The sequence below is a fragment of the Fringilla coelebs genome (genome assembly GCF_963513975.1).
Source record: "Fringilla coelebs genome assembly, chromosome: 5".
Taxonomy (NCBI): domain Eukaryota; kingdom Metazoa; phylum Chordata; class Aves; order Passeriformes; family Fringillidae; genus Fringilla; species Fringilla coelebs.
This window is the reverse complement of record NC_140033.1, coordinates 65,318,574-65,335,872: the sequence shown is the minus strand read 5'-3', so window position 1 is coordinate 65,335,872 and position 17,299 is coordinate 65,318,574. Positions and strand designations below refer to the sequence as shown.

The following is a 17,299-nucleotide window of genomic DNA, read 5'->3' as shown; positions in this document are numbered from 1 at the left end:
GTCCAGTGTTTACATCAGTTAACACAGTAAAAAGTTTTAGGTTTCCATCCAAACCAGGCTTACTCTGATTTTAAATATATTAGTAGCTTTAATATTTCCACTCTGGGACCTTGGATCATTGTCCTATGATTCCAGTTTGGATGGGAATAGGAAGAGGAGAAGCTAAATAAATTTAAAAATTGGGTGGTTTTTTTTGTTGTTGTTGTTGTGGCTCACAAAGTTATGTAATTTTAGCACTGGATTGAAGGCAGGAGGCAAATAGAGTGGTCTGTAGTTGACTGCATGACAACTGCAGTTTGCTGCATGGATATCATCCCATCATGTGCCCAGTGTCTAATTCTGATTGGATTCTCCTGGTGTGAAGAATCACACTTGCCATCAGTGGGATGTCCATCTGTCTCAGCCTGAGAGCAGCTCGAGGATGCAGGCTGTAGAGGAGGAGTCTGTGGTATGGCCTCACTATGCCTATGGAGTCTGATGCACATGATTTATAAGCATCCAGTCTGTTTTGAGGGATCCTTTCTTGCACCATGAATGCAGATATTACCATTGAATTCCTCCGTGGTGGCCACTGAGGGAGCTTTAGACTCAGGCAGTTTGCAGACATTGCGGGTGGTGTTTCTGTGGGGCTTGCCAGTGTTAGGAGGTTATTCTCATTTAAAGTGATTTTAAGGACTCTCAACAGCTTTCTGATTTTTTTTTAAATTTTTTTTTTTGGTTGCAGGTGTGTAAGGAGTGGTGCCCAGTCACTTGCTGTGCAGTGAGATTGTATATCCCTCATAAATTCTTCGTAAATCACTTGGGGATCTTTCTGGCTGACAGGCAGATCCTGTGTAAGCACATCACCCAGCCCTGCAAAGCCCAAGCCTTAGGGAGCTAAACTGCCTGCCAGAGCAGCAGGTGTGTCAGCTCAGAGCTACCCGTGAGGAGCAGCTGTAGGCTCGAACTTTGCCCGTTTATTTGCTCAAGGTTTTATCTCCTCCTTTATTGTGCAGCCCAGTGAAAATGAGTGTTTGCCGTGGCAGTTCCGGCGGGGCCGTGGAGCGGCAGCTCCGTGCGCGCGGCTCAGCCAGCGGAGCCCTCGCTGCTCTTGGGGCAGGCTGTGCTTCATGTGCCATCTCAGGAGATAGGGACACCTGAGCAAACACTGGGCACTCTGGGCTAGGCTGACTGCTTTGGTACACTCCACTGATTTTTTTCTTCTTTCTTTTTTTTAATGTCTATAGCTTTTTTGTTATTGTTCTGGGGGTAGATTTTGACATTAGTAGAAGGCAAGGGCATTCCAAACAGAAAGCTAAACTTGCATTTTACTTTTAATTTTGCTTCAGGATTGTGCAAGTGGACAGCAAAATATATATCAAAACAGATAGTTCTTCTGAATCAAAGGCCAAGTGGAAAGTGTAGCAGCGCGGTGTGCTGCTGCGCTCAAGATTGTTATTCTGAAAAAAACCAAACCAAAACAACAATCCTCAACATTTAAAAAAAACCGTATGTAGTAATCGAAAAGGCTACTTTTGGTGTAACACTTTGATTTTAGCCAGATTGCATGTATTGAGGGAAATGTTTACTAACATTTGTTACCACTTCTGGTCTTCAGACCCCTGGCAGCATACTTAGAGCCAGGAAATGATGAATAATTTTTTGTTTACTGCCTTATAGGAGGATAAAGTGGCATCAGTTTCTGGGGTTCAGAACTGTTTGCTGTTGGAGTTCAGGCATCCATATCCCAGCACTGGTTGGGAATTAGACATGTGCAATGTAGAATTGACAGACTGAATATTCAGGAAACCAGCTGGTTGCTCAGAAGACCTGACCTCTGCTTCAGCTTACCTTGAGTAGTTCATTTGACTACTCTGTGCCTCAATTTCCCATTTTATCTGACATGTAACTTATCTCTTAAGCTGTTAAACAATTTTAAATGGGACTGCCTTCCACTATTCAAAACAGCTGTTCTATGTCAATACAGTCTTAATAATAAATGTAAACAACTATGGTCTTCAGATAGTCAAAATAAATTTAGGAGGATTCTGGTTAATTTTTGATTTTTCAGCTGTGTTACCAAGGGTTGATCTTTGGACTGATATAACCAAACTTTTTCCTTAGTTGCTTTCTGTTATTCTGCCTTTCGAAGGACTTTGTGGAAAAGAAAGCAGTATAAAAATCACACAACCGGTTTGGCAGGTCCTGTATAAACAGGAGAAATGCCAGGAAAAGTCTTGTGTCTTTGTTGCCAGCTTAAAAAAAAAAGGGGTTAATTTTCTCCTAATGAAAACTTCAGCTGTTGCTGTGACTGAGGTGGACTGTGGGGATGGACACGTGGTGGAAGGGGCTTGGAGTGCTTGCTGGAATGAACATTCCCTCAGATGCTGGGTATATTGTCTCAGTCACCTTTTTGGCTGTAGGAACAGAAGAAGCATTTTATCATGGTTATTGTAAGCAGATTTGTTTTGTTTTTTTTCCTTCCCCCATTTCCTCTGACAGTCTCACAGCTCAGCTCTGGTGTTAAACACACCGTGCTTGATTAACTGGGGGTGATTGATGTCCCCCTGTTTTGCTTTGCTTGTAGAGGAGAAAACTGTGCTGGTATTTGAGGTTGTGTAGCTGTGAGTTGGGATGGGTGAGGAAACCTGCCTTCCCAAATGGATCTGTGCCGTTGCATAACCGTGGGAAGGGTTGGAGTGCCTCTGTCCTGATTCTTGTGGCAAAGGAGGGATGTGTTTCTGGAACAGCTTTGAAGCTCCCTTCTGATTTAGGCCATCTCTGCTGCTGCTTGTGAGCTGGGAGATTTCAGTCAATGCGTTGACAAGGAGGAGCGTTAGAAATCAGAAGTTCTCTCCCATGAGGAGCATGTTTAAAATCAATGCTGAAATGCATTCTGAGAGCTTTTGCAGGTTGTCCATGTCATTTTACTTCTCTTGTAGTTCATCTTTCTGTTTTAGAGCAGCAGGATAACCCCAGAAACATGGTCGTGTGGGTAGAGTGTTGAAATGGGATTTAGGTAACTTGCTGCTTCTTCCTGCACCTCTGTTCCTGACTGTAAACTAGGATTCAAACAGGCCCTTCCTGTGGTGCTTCACTATCTTGAGTATTTTGGCTTTGAGCTCATCAGGGCTGTCCTCTGCTCACTATTTCTGGAACACTTTGGGCAATGGTGCAGTGTTTGTTTGCTTCTGAGTGCTGTCACTGTATAAATGTCAAGTCCTAACAGTGGAGTTCACAGCCAAATTGAGTTCTTGGGAGAACATACTGTTTTCTAAGGTGTCAAAGTAGGTTTTTCCTCAGCCTCTGTACCCTGAATGGATACCTAATCTGCTTATGTTTTGTTCCCTCCACTTGTAAAGGTGAGTTAATAACACTTCCCTTCACTGCAAGAAAGTGCTAAAGGTATTACAGGACATATTTAAATAGTGTAGTAATAAGGACCATGAAGAAGCCTTCAGATTAAGTTAAAACAGGCTTAAGACTAATACTTTACTCTCTTTTTTAAATAAGTCTGAAGTTTACTCTATTTCAGCTGGCTTAGTTCCCAAGCTTCTCACTTCTGTAGTGAGGCAATATTTGCAGGTCAGAGGCAGTCTTATGGTAAGGGTGGAGTGGCTCTCACTACAGTGTCCATTCAGAGGTGAACCAGCAAAGCTTAGTTGTGAAAACAAGCCAAAGATAACCAGAGTGAAACTTCAGCGCTTCTCTTCTGCCAGGAACAACATCATAACCAATGTTTCAGGTTTATGAGCTAAAACAAAATAATAATTTGAGGGAGAACAAAAGTGATGCAGAGGTTGAAAGGAGCAATTAAAACAATTGGGGAACTTAATGAACAGGAAAAGCTATGGCAGAAGGAAAGCAGCTAAACTGAGATTTGTCACAGGACTTGACACACCTGTGGGCCTCAGCATTTATCCCATTGTCCTGTTGGCACAACCAAAGCAGTGAGGGTTGTGCTAGTGCCACAAGTTGTTTTGGAGAGTCACAGCAAGTCTGGAAACAGGCAAACTTGTGTCCTCACCTTTTCTCTTCAAACCTCTTCTATGGAGCTTTTTTATCCTGTTCTTTGCTGTCTGGTATGTGCCACCCAGCCCTGTGCAGCACCCCTATGCAGGAGGTGATCCACTTCTTGTTCCTCTTCTGAGTGCTGGGAGTGCCCCTGGAATTTCCAGAGTGAAGGAATAAGGTCTGTGTGGGGTGTACCCTGTCACATGGACAGGTCATACCTGGAAGGCATCTCTTGTTTTCAGAGCAGTTGGGAAAGGATTGCTAATAGCTCTCCTTACGCAACAGAATATTCACCTGCTTAGTTAATTACTTATTAGCTCCAGGCAGGGATGGCAGATTTGTTAATAGCAATGGTCAAATCATTAGAGTGTGCAGCATTAATGGAGGAGAAAGCATTTAATAAAGAGCTAGCACTTCACCCTGTCATTGTCCATGGAATATAGACCATATTGTTGAATTCAGGCTCTGCTCTTTTCCTGTCATCTACCACTTCTTGAAAGTATGTCTTGTTCAGGAGTTTCAGCTTCTCTTCGAACCCATATGAAAGCACATCTATTCTTTTGGATCAGACATGCAGTACCATGACCAGCTGTTTCTGTACAAATATGTTTAAAAACTCCCCTTAAAGTTCTGCCAATCCTGATGGTCCTGTGCTGGAAGGACCGTGTCTTATAGGAAATAAAAGATTTTACTGTGTCTCATGCTATCCCCCAGGTGGTTTGTTTTCTTTTTCTAAGTAGTATTTTGGTGTCTGATGATCAGCAAAAAGTTCAGTTTCTTCTACTTTGCATTCTCATACTATTAGACTGCTGACTGGAGAGACCTTACAAAAGCTGCTAAATAGCTTGTTTAAAAAAAAAAAATCTATTATTTTTACAGGCTGACCTGCTGCAGATTTTGTTTCTTTTTTATGTAACTTGGCTTCTTTCAGTGGTCTCCCAATGCATCTTTGTTGTGATCACAGCTTCTTACTAGCTTGTCCTTCTGCAATATGTCTTCCAGATTACCTTCTCTTCTCTCTGTTTGTATTTCCTTTTGGATATTGGGTTATATCTGTCCTTTCTTCTGTCCATCTCAGTAGTTCCTTTATTCCTTCCATACAAGCTGGATTGTTTGACTCTTGTAGAACTTGCCTGTCTTGCATACATAGGAGTGTGTGTGTGTGTGTATGATGCAGAATGAAGAGCCTGCAAAAGTGCAGGATGCAATATTCTAAGTGAAATCCTACCAGCTGTTTTTTATATACTCTCCTTTGTCAGCTAGAGCTTCCTTTTCTAGTCACACTGATCTTAATGTTGCTCACATTGAAGTAAGTAGTTGGAGTAGGTGAAAGAATAGGGGGAGAGGAAGATTGTAATTTGATGTTTGTTTCATATCCAGTTTCTGTACAGTAGTCAAGGTCAGTGCAAGTATGGCCCTTTCTAGGAACTCCCTCTGCATTTAATGTGTTGGGAGTTAAATAATCTGAATCTTTGTGATATTTCATAGTGGTAATCATCCATGATCCCTTGTTTCTGGACTAGCTTACTAAGACAGTCTTTGAGAATGGGTATTTTATTTGGCTGGCTTCTCTTGTTGAAGATTCTCTTTAGTTTTAGTCAAGTAGATCTGCCCATTTTTTTTCACCAGCAGCCCTTATTATAGCTGTCCTATTCCCAGACTGGCCTAGATTCTCTCTGGAAAATTGTTTTTACCTGCTTAGAGGTGTTTTGGATCAAGGGGATGTGGCACACTTCCCTGCCATGCTGTGTGTGCTGGGTTACTGTGGCACTACTTGAATCTTCAGGATTACAAACTGTAAGGTGAAGCATTAGACCTTGGCATGGTACTCCCAGGTTTCTCTGGGCATTTGGCATGTCCTTTTTCATGGAAAGTCTGCCAGAAGTCTGAAGTGTAGAGAAATGCTGTGGTGGAAATGCAGGGGTGCTGTGTATGCCAATATAAGTAAGCTTAAGGTACAGAGAGACTGAGGCCCATATGTGGATTTTACTTCCACCAGTGTAAATCTGGACAAGAAACACTGTTAAAAAGTAAATAAATAATATTCACTGAAGAATTTTGCAGGTACAGATGGGAGCAGGATCCAGCTGCATATTCAGATCAAGAAGGGCAATTTCTTATGTTTGTAAGTGGTATTTTCTAAATGTGTATTTCAGGATGTTGTAGCTCTACATGAATTCTGTTTCCATCAGTGACTGAGGGTTAAAAGAAGCTATGACTTTTATGTGAATTACTCTCCCATGATTTTTTTTGCTACTTGACTGATGGGGAATTAGATATCCCAGGACAGTGAATGAGTTGACCTTGTCTGTGTGACAGTTCTGACCTGTGATTTGTGCTATGTAAATATTTGAGATCCTCTTTTGTGAAGGACCCCGGTCACAGTAACTGCAAGTTCAGTAGAAATGTTCGGAAGGCAATGCTCAACCATGGTAGGAAGATCGGAAATGATGATTGTCCTTGGATATGTGTTTGAATGCACAGTAACATGGCAACTTTGACAGCTCAGTCATGCAGCCAAGTAAAAACACTTGTGCCATGCCAGCCCTGAGATGCAGAAGAGGAGCTTTCCCATAACTCATGAGAGGGCAGCTCCCTGTACACCATGTTTCCCCTTAGTCTTCCCATCTCAGTTTCATGGCCTCCAGGAGCCTTGCCCTGAAATGAGCACATGACTGCAGTAAGAGTGTTCAGGGTGTTAATTCCCACGCACACAGGCAGGGTTGTACAACCACCTTATGTTACAGAGATGAGGCTTCCCAGCTCTGCCTGTTTTAGAAAAGAGAACACAAAAAGTGCAATGAAATATCTCTGACATGCAGCTAAGCCTGGAAAGTTCTTTGCTGTTGCCTTCCTTGCTTCCCTGCTGCTTACTCACTGGCCACAGTACTTCAAAGCTCATGTGGGATTTTTTTTTTCCCTAGCTATACAATTAACTGTCTCTCTTGAGCCTTCTGTGGTGCTTTTTGTGGAGTGAGTGTACCAACAAATCATGGTATAGATGCCAGAGGGACCCTATGGGTTGCAGTAGTGGCCCAGCTTTTTCCATGCCCTGCTTAAACACAGGTCAGTAGCAAGTTCTTCAGAGGAGCATTGCAGTGACAACCCCAGGATGCAAATTTGGGGGTTACATGTTGAAAAGGGCTGGGGGCAGATAGTTTCTTCATGTCAGGCAGTTGAATCCATGGTTGACTTCTTGCCTTGAAGCAGTAGGTCGGGGGGGCCAAGTCCCAGCTTTGCTGCCTCTTCTTGGAGCCTTGCTGCAGAAGGGTGGGTGCATAGATAAGGCTTTACTCCTTTTTGGACTATGATGATTCTGCTTTGAAATTCTGAACCAGAATCTGCCTCTTGTGTATTTTCTGCTGCTTAACTGGGATATCTACAGATGAAATTCTTTATTATACATATAAATGATTGATCCTTTGATGAACTGTACTGAGTTGCCTTAGTTTTATCTTCTAGTTTTGATACTATCTTCACCTAGCCTATTCTATTCTCTATTCCCCCATATAAACAGCAAAAAAAAAAAATTTTAAGTGTGTGGTTAAGCTAGTTTTTTGCTGCTTTAATATTTGCGAATTTGAAATATTTTGGATTGCTTATACAATAATGCAGCTGTATCATGGCATTTTCAATGACAGCATTGACCTCCTCAAACTGCCTTTTCATGGCACTCAAGTGCATTGGTATTGCTGTCTGTACAATTTTAATTTAATTAGGACAGTGGCTGTAATCACTGTGGGAGAAGCATGAACTTCCCCACTGTCTCTTTTCCCCTTCCCTTTGTGATGAACCATTGCACCACTGTTTGTTTTTTATTTGCTTGAGTAAGGATTGAGGCATGGGAGGAGAGCCATCACCTGTCCCTGTGCAGGGAGGACAGGCTGGGAGGAGTCAGGGAGGAACTTCACAAAATTGCTGAGGTTACTGACAGTCTTTGCTTTCTGCCCAGGAAACGAGATGTTAATCTTTCCAAGTGCTGCTTTGCATAAGGTCCATTCCAGAGAACTGTGTTTGTTTTAATTTCTCTAATTACTGATGGTGTGCTGATTATGCTGCTATAGATTTGATGTGAATTGCTATATTAATGGGATCAAAAATTAGGAGATGTCTGCCATGGAAATTAAGAAGATGACAGCAGCTGGGGGAGGGGAGAGAAGTGGAGAGTTGAATTCATCCCCTGTTACTGCAGAGCTCTAGTTGGCTTATTTTGGAGTCTGAGCCTTTGTCCCTGGCAGAAGTTGGAATATGCAAACTCTAACATTGACCAAAGTCCCCAAATGTGCTATTCAGTCCATTAGAGGCTCTGATTCCTTCCTGCTCCCTAAGTTAGACCATGTAGCTCATCTCACAGTAGTCTTCTGGGCTTTCATATCCAGCTGTGGTATTGCATACAAACCACTGGTGAACAGTGGATCTGTCTTCCTTCCCTTTCGTCTTCTCCTCACTTGCTTCCCTAACGATTGATTTACTTGAATCTCTGGCTGGTTTGCTGTCATTGTCTTGCTGGGTGCCCAGATGTTCAGGGCCTTCTGAATTTTTCCTGCAAACACATCATTTTCCCCCAACCACCCTTGTCTCTAAGGCCCTTTTCCCCCCTGTGCTTTGCTTGAGCCACCTACTCCTGTGAGGATGCACAGTAGGAAAACCAGACCCTCACAGGCTCCCCCTGGCTCCTGTTGCCTTGGCCTGCCTTTCCATTTCATGGCACAGGTACACAGCACCCTGGGAGACAAATGTGTCAGCTTTCACTCTCAATTCCTTTCTCCCTATGTGGTATCATTATGTGCAGTATAGGAGAAAGCTTTTATTCAGTGATTAAGGTCAGCTGCCTTTTCTGTCCAGCACAAGGTATTTGCAGACCACATTGCCTGTTTTGGTTTCCTGAAAACTTCTGCATAGGTATTGCATTTCTTTGCTTTATCAATTTAAAAAGGTAGTTTTACTATGCCACCTATCCAGCTACTGAAATAATCATGTCATTGGGACAACATAAGAGCGTGCTTAGCAGACTTTTTTACATATTTTATTTTCATTTCTACAAAAACATGCATATTCTTTGTGCCTGCCATATGAGGGAACTTAGTAAAGGGACAAAAAGACTATCAGATTGCAAGGCTGTTGCTTTGGAGTTTAGAAGAGTGCAGTTATATCAGAAGCCTGAAGCTGTTTTTATTTGCAGCCTCCCTCATCCTCAACTGTGAGACTTCTTGTAAATTTAATTTTGATAGTTTGATTTTTTTAAATTAATATTTTTATTTTAACCATATGAATCATTTGTGCTCATGACAGAGAAAATTGTGTTCAGGTAGTTTTTTGTCAGTAAGGGATGTACCCCAATTCTTCAAACTGAAATTAGTGTGTCCTTTGATGGCTTTGGGAGTCCAGTCAGCTGTTAGATACATGCCTACTACATAGTCACAGTCAGTGGAGCTTTTGATTTAGACAGGATGGCTTTATCTGTGGCATTCTCAGCAGCTGAATATTTAGTAAAGAGAAAGAACCCATAGATTCTCTTGATTTTTAGCCACGTGTTTCAGCCTGTCTCTGCTCAGTTGGGCGGGTGAAAGCATGTCCTGCTCTCAGCAGACCTGGCTGCTTGTCCAGGTGGCCCTCTTGGAGCACCAGCCACCAGAGTAAACCCCAGGGAGGGCCTTCCATAGAAACTGACTCTGTGTAGCTCTTCCATTACTGTAAGCAACGTGAAATTTCATGGTGAAACTTTATTGACTCCCTGTGAGCTGAAGAAACTGATCAAAAATGATGACAGCAAGCAATATGCCATCTGTTTTAGTCACCTCTTTGTGGCTACTGGCAAAATGCTCAGGAGCTGCTATTTTGAAATTTCTTAGCTGGTAATTGTTTGGGGCTGAGCATTTGGTCCCTTGTAGGTTTAGATGTTTATAGAGTCCCCTGGCAGGTGGTGAATAAGGAATGTGGTAGTACCAAGCTCTTTCTTAGCACTCATCACCAAAAATCTCACAGGACCACATCAAATGTGTATTGATTTAGTTTCTTTTACCAGCATATTAAGCTGCAGCAAGGCTGTTTGCTCAAGAACACACAAGGTTCATGCAGGTTCTACCAGCACTACCTATCCTTCCTCCCAAGCTGTGGCTTGAACAAGCCTACCGTTCTTGGCCTTAATACAAAGGGAAATATTAAACTTGACTAGTTAGGAAATGCTTTCAGAAAAATTCCTAGTGGCAGAGTATCTGGTTGCATAACCTTAGAAGCATGAGACACCAGCCATGTTTTTGTTTGGTGGATTCCACAGAGAGAAGTACTGGCCCGTCCTGGAGTTGTGAAGATGAATGCAATCCATTCTCAGTGGTGTGAGCACAAGAGGTACCTCCTGGAAATGTGACTCTAGAAAGCCTCAGCAAGCCTGGAGGAGCACATGTGACCTTGTGCATTGGCTGTGCAGGCTGAGCACTGCCTGTGGCTGAGCACTGAGCAGGGCCAGGTTGTAGAACTGGACTGGTGCTTGCAGTTCTGCTGCCAGTCACGTTACTGCCCCATGCTGCAAACAGGGATTAAGCTAATTTTTTCCACGAGCCCAGTGTCTTGACCTCCCTGTGCCATTACCATTCCACACCTTTTGGAAATCTGTCCAGGACAGTTAAAGGGCAGCTCTTTCAGCATGCAGTTGTTAAATGTATTGCCCTTGAGAGGCACATGCTGTCCTTTTTCAAGACAGCTTAACTCTGAAATTACTTAGCTCATTTGAGCTGTGCTCTTGCTGTAACTCAGGTTGTCTGTGTGTCTAATAAAAAGAAAGACTTACCTAATGTCTGTAAATTGCTTTGATATTTAGGCTAAAGGTGCTGACAGAAAAATGCAGGATTAGCAAGAGAGGGCATTTCAAAGGCACTAATAGGAATTGGATAGCTAACTCCCCTTCGTGCCTTGTAAAATGCCTTCTGCAAATAGTAATTCACACAGTACTGTGGATATCCAAGAAGTGTGGGAAAAGTAACTGGAGTTCCATATCTTGTCTGGTTTTGGCTGTCCTGTCCTTATGAATACTAGGAAACAATGAATCAAATGCATTTCTTTAAAACAGTAAACCTCAATGAAACTGCCATGGTAAAAATCCAATTATGGTATGCCTTTAGGAGATTGATCAGTAAAGGCAGCACATACTGGAAGCATAATGCCTTGGGTTGATACAGCACCTCTTGAGTCTTGAGGGAAGTGGATGGTTCTGGATTGAATTTCATTTTCTACCTGCTTTTGGGCAGTGAGGAGACTCCTTGAAGCCACTTTGTCTTTGCAGTGGTGATTCTGTGAGCATGCAATGTGACTTGAGCTTGGACTGTATCCTGTATTCTTCAGGAGGGAGGAGAAAAGGACTTTGGGTCTCCCACCTATCCTCCAGTGCCCATTAACAGAGGCAGCATCTTTGTGGCTGTGTTTCAGAAGTGTTCCTCTTTTTATGAATATCTCCATGAACAAAGCAAGCGGCTGCAGTGTGGTTCGATTATCTGCGCTGTGGATGGCAGCAGGAAATGCTGGGAAGTGCCAGGTCTCCCTCCCCTCCAGGGATGCTGTGCACCAGGGGCAGAAGTGCAGATGGGCACAGAGAGCCACAGGAAGCACAGAGTCAGCTGGTTTGAGCTGGGGAGAGAGTTGGGGAAGCTGAAAAATCAAATAATGCCTTGTAGCTCCACAGGTGCATCTTTCGTTGTGTCCCTGTTTGGTAACTGCAAAAAAACTGAATTCATGCTAGCTAATGGGTTGCTGTTGCCTGGCCAAGGATGAGTAGAAAGAAACTGAGTTTGTGGGAGAGAGGAACATAAGATTGAACAATTTCTCTTGAAAAAGTACTGAGCTGGCAGACACAGAGGCTATACTTGCAGAAATAACAAACTGATGATGGAGTGAAACAGGCTTGTCTTCTCACTGTGTCTCAGTCTATAATAGTGTGTTGTCCACATGCTGTCAGTCTGATGTTGAGGGTAAACTTCTGGTTCTACCTGAGCTCCTGAGCAGCAAACAGCACCTTGCAAAAGATTGAACTAGGCTTGCTTTGAAGTAGTGGCTGCAAGACTTTCTAGGTGTTCCCTTTATTTTTGGATGTCACCTAATCTGCCTGCAGTGTTTTTTGCAAACCTCCCCTTCCCTTTGGTGGCAAGGGTGCTTACATTACATTCTGCAGGTGCCTCTATCAGCCTCAGTCTATTTTCCTGTCTCATGGCTGTGATAATGCTGTGGTTTGTCATGGAAGCAATTACCTTCTCTTGGTCCAGCACCAGATTTGTCTTTTCCGTTTGCCGGAGTTCAAGGTCAGGGTGAGAGGCTGCACTTGTACTGTCCTGCAAATGCTCATAAATTACAGTACCTCCTTGTGCCTCAGTATGTGCAGGGATGTAAATTCATACTTGCACTGGTGTGTCAGTATTCTGGAGAATAACATGCACTACCGTCCAGGAAGCATATAATGATAATTTTTTATGTTTCTGTAAAATTGTGGCTATGTTTATTTACAAAGGGTATATTTTGTACTATGATTGGAGGCTTAGAATATAGAAGAATTTTCCCTTCAGATAATGTGAAGTTTCAATCTTAGATTTCTCGTCAAGCATTTTCCTAAGTAAGAACCTAATTGTGACAGTTATGAAACTAATACAACATTCACAAGTTGCTCTTTATTTGACTGTACTTGGTTGCAAGCTAAACTACTTCAAAGAAGGTAATAGTAATTCGTTTAGCAAAAACAAGAGTACTACGTTACTTGATGGTAAATAGAGTAGTCTTTGGTGATGTGTTTTTCTGCAGCACTGACAAAAGTTACTGATTAATGTGTTTAAAATGGTAGGAAGGGGTATAGTGCTAAACACTTAGCTTGTTCAGATCATGACTGATTTGTTAATGTAAGATTAAGTGGTTTTGGCACTTCAGTGGTACTCAGGCATGTATCAGGGACTTGCTGTCAGGTTTTCACTGACATAAAGCCCTCGGAGTCTCCCCACTTGCATGTCACTTCCCCGTTCCTCCCTTGGCAAATTTCTGAGAAGGTCCTTGGAAACTTCATGGCTCTCTTGAAAAGTAATCCTGCCACCCTAAAAGGTGCTTGGCCCCTCCTCAGCCCTGGGCAGCGCTGGCCGCTGTGTTCTGTGCGTGCTCTGGGGCTCCCTGGGCAGCTGGTGCAACACTAGTGCACATCACCAGGCACACACTTCCTTCCTTCCACCCACATCCACCTCCACCTCCTCTGCCATGGTTTCATACCTCTGTTCCAAAGTTCACGTTGTCCTCTCTCTTTCTCTCCCTCCCCCTCCCCCCACTTTCTTTTAACAGCAGGAAAGAATTTCGTACACACCTCCAGCGAGCCCGGTACCAAATTACACCTCGTCACCACTACATGTCCCAGTGCCTCAAGCCATCAGGATGGAGGAAGACACCGTCAGACTGCCAGCACACCTGCGTGAGTGTCAGCACCAGGCTGCTTAAGTTCTTGGACTGAGGAGGGGGTGGGGCAGGGTGAGGAGTGCTTGGTTTTATGGAAGAGAGCTGGGAAGTCCCTGGCTTTGTACTTTTTTTGTTGTTGTTTAATAAGCTCTAGCTGGTTTGGTTTTCCTGGCTGTTGTTTTTAACTGAAGAAAATGACTCTTAAATACAGTATGCTGGATCTCCCCTCCCATCTCCTCCACTTCTTGTCGAGCATTTGGCCTGTTTTTTGTGAGAGGCACAAATATGGAGGGTTTGGTCTGACAGGAAATGCTGTGTTTCCTTCCACTTTATTGGAATTGCTCAGTTACGTTCTGCAACACAAGGTCAGAGTTTCACCAGCTGTGGCAAGTGGAATGTGTTTGTGCTGTGGCTATTTTCAGGTTCTGAGGGGTCTCAAATACTTGTGATGCCCAGGCTCTCTAGTGCAGAGCATGATTGCTGCCAGAGGCAGTGGGAAAGGAGGAATGAGCTTAGCTATGCACAAAAGGATGCTGCAAAGGAGGAAGGACATATCACTGACATTGGAACAAAAACTGGAGCTGAGGGCAAGATCAGAGCCAGGTACTTCCTTGCTGAGATGATTTAATGTTTGACAAATAGGAAAGGCCAAGGACTGTTGGCCAGTGAGAGGAGAATTAGGATGGGGACAAAAAGAGTGGAATTTTCCTTTTTGGAGGGGGAGCAGTTCTGATGGAAATAAAGTTGTTTTAAGTAAACTTTTGTCAGGTGTTACATTCCTGGGGTACTTAAGCAACAATTAACAAGAGGGCCAGGAGCAAACAAAACTTTGTGCTTTGCCCTCTGACAAACGGGTTTGGGATTTTACGGGGGGAAGAGGGGGAAGTCCATGTTTGTCACAAGACACTGTCATTCCTGTCTTCAGCTGTCTTTGACACACACTCCTTTTCTGGATGCAAACTGTATTTAAAGCATTTCTGTAGTCCTGTGCTCGCTCCCTTGCTGGCCACTGAGTTACTCTGCCCCAAGGTCACTCGTTCCCATGCTGTGTCACATGTCCTGTGTGGCCCAGTTTTCTGTGCTTCCTGGTGGGAATGGGAGCTGCTGCTGCAGTGTTTCTGACTGTGGCTGGTCCCTGCCTGAGCATCTGTGAGCTCCCAGGCCTGGCTGCATGTGTGTGTGGCTGCTCAGCTGTTCCCCTGGCCCGAGGAGGACATGCCTGCCACACTTACAGGGCATTTCTATGCTTTGCCCAAAGTAGGACAAAAAAAAAAAACCCAACACAGAAGCAGTTTTTCTCCAGCAGTTCTTTTCCATACTGGTGCTGTTCATCCTCAGATCTTGTGGGTTTTTAACTCCTTGCAGTAATTGTTGCTCTTTACTTCTGCTGTCTGTCCACTCCACAGCCAGGATCACAGCTGGGTTTCCAGTTATTATTGCCCTCTCCACTCTGTCTGGCAGATACATAAGGCAGGGAGGTAGAGACTGAACATGGTGGTACATGCTGTACCTGCTTCCTTCCCATCCAGCCTGCATGCTGGATAGTGTTGAATTTATGAAGCTTCCTCTCAGTGAAGACTTCTTTCCCAGTATTTTTACAATGTGATCCAACCTTTCGCCTTGACTCTTGTTTTGGTTTTTTTGTTCTTGTGGTTGGCACATTTTTAAACTTGCAAGGCTTCTTTCCCTTTAGTATTTCCACACCAGTCTGACTTGTTGCAGTGTAAAAGCACAGATGATTAATCATGAAATATCTGTGAAATAGCCTTCCATAAAGTTAGTGTCCGAGGTCATAAACAACGTGAACACATTTACATAGCTTTACTAATTGTAGTCAATGGCAGTGTGGTATTTTGTAGCTCAGTATGCAGTCAGTATTGACACAAAACATTGTTGTCAATCAACAGACCACCCAAACACTGTTAAAACCACTCTTTAAATAAATAGCTTCATTGCAAGGCCAGGAGCAGCCACTGTGAAATTCTAAAACGATCTCTGGTGTATCTTTTGTTACAAAACTTCATGCATAACTGCTGTGTTTAGGTCCAGTAACTGAGCTACAACATGTGCAGAAAGATTTCTGCTCTTCATATAAAAAACTTAAGTGATGAGGAGGATATAAGGTCTCTAGATGTTCTTTTAATGCTTAATTATCTCCTTATTTGCTTTTTTTTAAGTGTCCTATTTATAGTTTGAATTAGTCAGCTTCAGTTTCCAACTATTAGATCTCATTATCGCCTTTCCTGCTAAATATTGTCAAAAGACTCCTCCTGATATAGGTGCTTTTAGATTGTCACTTCTTAACCTTTTCTTGGCTAAACTGGAGAGGAAGGAGAGGTTCTTAAGGCTATCAGTCTTCCTGTTAAGCTTTCAGATTTCAAATTCTGTTTATATCACCTCTGTGAACCGACTGCCACTTCAGACATCCTTCTTAAAGTGGAGACAACAGAAGTGAAGATGATATTCCAGTAGTCTTGCTACTACTATGTATAGAAATAACTCCGTTCCTTTTGGATTTTGTGTCATGAGGTTTTAAGAGGCATTAATATAGGGGTTTCCAGTTCCTGCATGGACTCCTCTCATTTATTTTTTGTTTATTTGTTTATTTTTAGAGATGTGTCTGAGGTACAGCTTTGATCTTAAATCCAAACTGCCTCAGAATTCAGGCAAAATAACTAATTTCTAGTTCAGGCTGTGTGTAAAGGTTGCGTTTAGATTTGCAAAGTCCAAGGATTTTCTAGGTTTGAGTTTTTGTTGTGTTCCGTCCCTACTGTTGTTTTTGTTGTTTATGTGGAGCATAACTTCTTTCAGGCCTCCCTCATTGCAGTAGAACAGGGAGATGTGGTAAATTCCTCCACTCACACAGAGCCAATAGGTTGTCAGGCCTGCACTCCTTCTGTTTCCATGACATTCTGATGGTGCTCAGCAACACCAGGACAGGGTTCAGTCCCAACCCACACATCTTCATCTACCTGTGCCTTAGGTGCAGGTGACCCAAAGACAGACCTAGAGAAAATGTTTCATGTGGAACATGTAGAGCACTCTCTGGATTCAGGCAGTTTTATGCCTTCTGATAACAAATTTCACTGTTTCTGACGTTCCAAATCACTCTGAGAGCACCAAGCAAAAATATCAGAACAATAAGTAAAGCAGTTTCCTTTGGTGTGATAAATTATTTCTCACTGCTTAGTGAGCAAATGAGCCTCAGGTGGGCTGTGCTGATTTCATCCAGAGACTGGAAAAAGTGCAGTTTGGAAGGGTGGAATATGGACCTCTCTTTGCTACAAGCTTCCTTCTCTTTGGTCAACAGAGCTAAAATGATATACACAAACACCTTTTTCTGGGGGTGATGTGAAGGCACTTTCCCCTTTTCACACAGCCTTTCATATTCTAAGTAGCTGCTTTCTCCCCAACTAGCCTATTGTATAGAAATGCAGTGTAATCAGTCTTAACTTTAAATCTCTGGGGTAGTAAGAATCATTTCTGGATAAAATATACCTTTCTCTGATGCTGCACTTCCCTGTAAGGGACTTTTGGCCCATACTTTAAAACATATTTGTCTGCCTAACATCCACCAGGAACAGAGTATTGGGGGCATTGTCAGCAAAACACCAGTGGGGAGCTGGGAAATATCCTTTCCTACACTTCAGGTATGTAGTCAGAAAACAGGTGCTCTTTGTCCCTGGTGTGTTTGCCATGCAGACATATATGATCTCTTTGCAGCATGTATGATCTCCACTAGATTGCACTAATGTCAGATAGGAGTGTTTGGAAAATGGTTTTTTTTTTACTGAGGATTGAAGAGAAGCAAGTTCAGCTCACACACAAGGTGCTGCCCTTGGGGCCTTCTGCAACCTTGGACACGTTGTTTTAGATCCCTCACTGTAAAATG

The 17,299-nt window shown here is 43.0% G+C and overlaps 1 protein-coding gene across 3 annotated transcripts in view; it reads left to right on the top strand.

Moving 5' to 3' along the window:
• Positions 1 to 17,299, top strand: part of ETV6 (ETS variant transcription factor 6) — a 122,927-nt gene that overhangs the window by 29,375 nt on the left and 76,253 nt on the right. For 2 of the 3 annotated variants that reach the window (XM_084206360.1, XM_084206362.1), the window contains exon 2: positions 13,297 to 13,423. In XM_084206360.1, coding sequence (XP_084062486.1) covers positions 13,297 to 13,423 — 127 coding nt within the window. The remainder of the gene's footprint in view (positions 1 to 13,296; positions 13,424 to 17,299) is intronic. The other variant, XM_084206361.1, reaches the window with a different exon arrangement.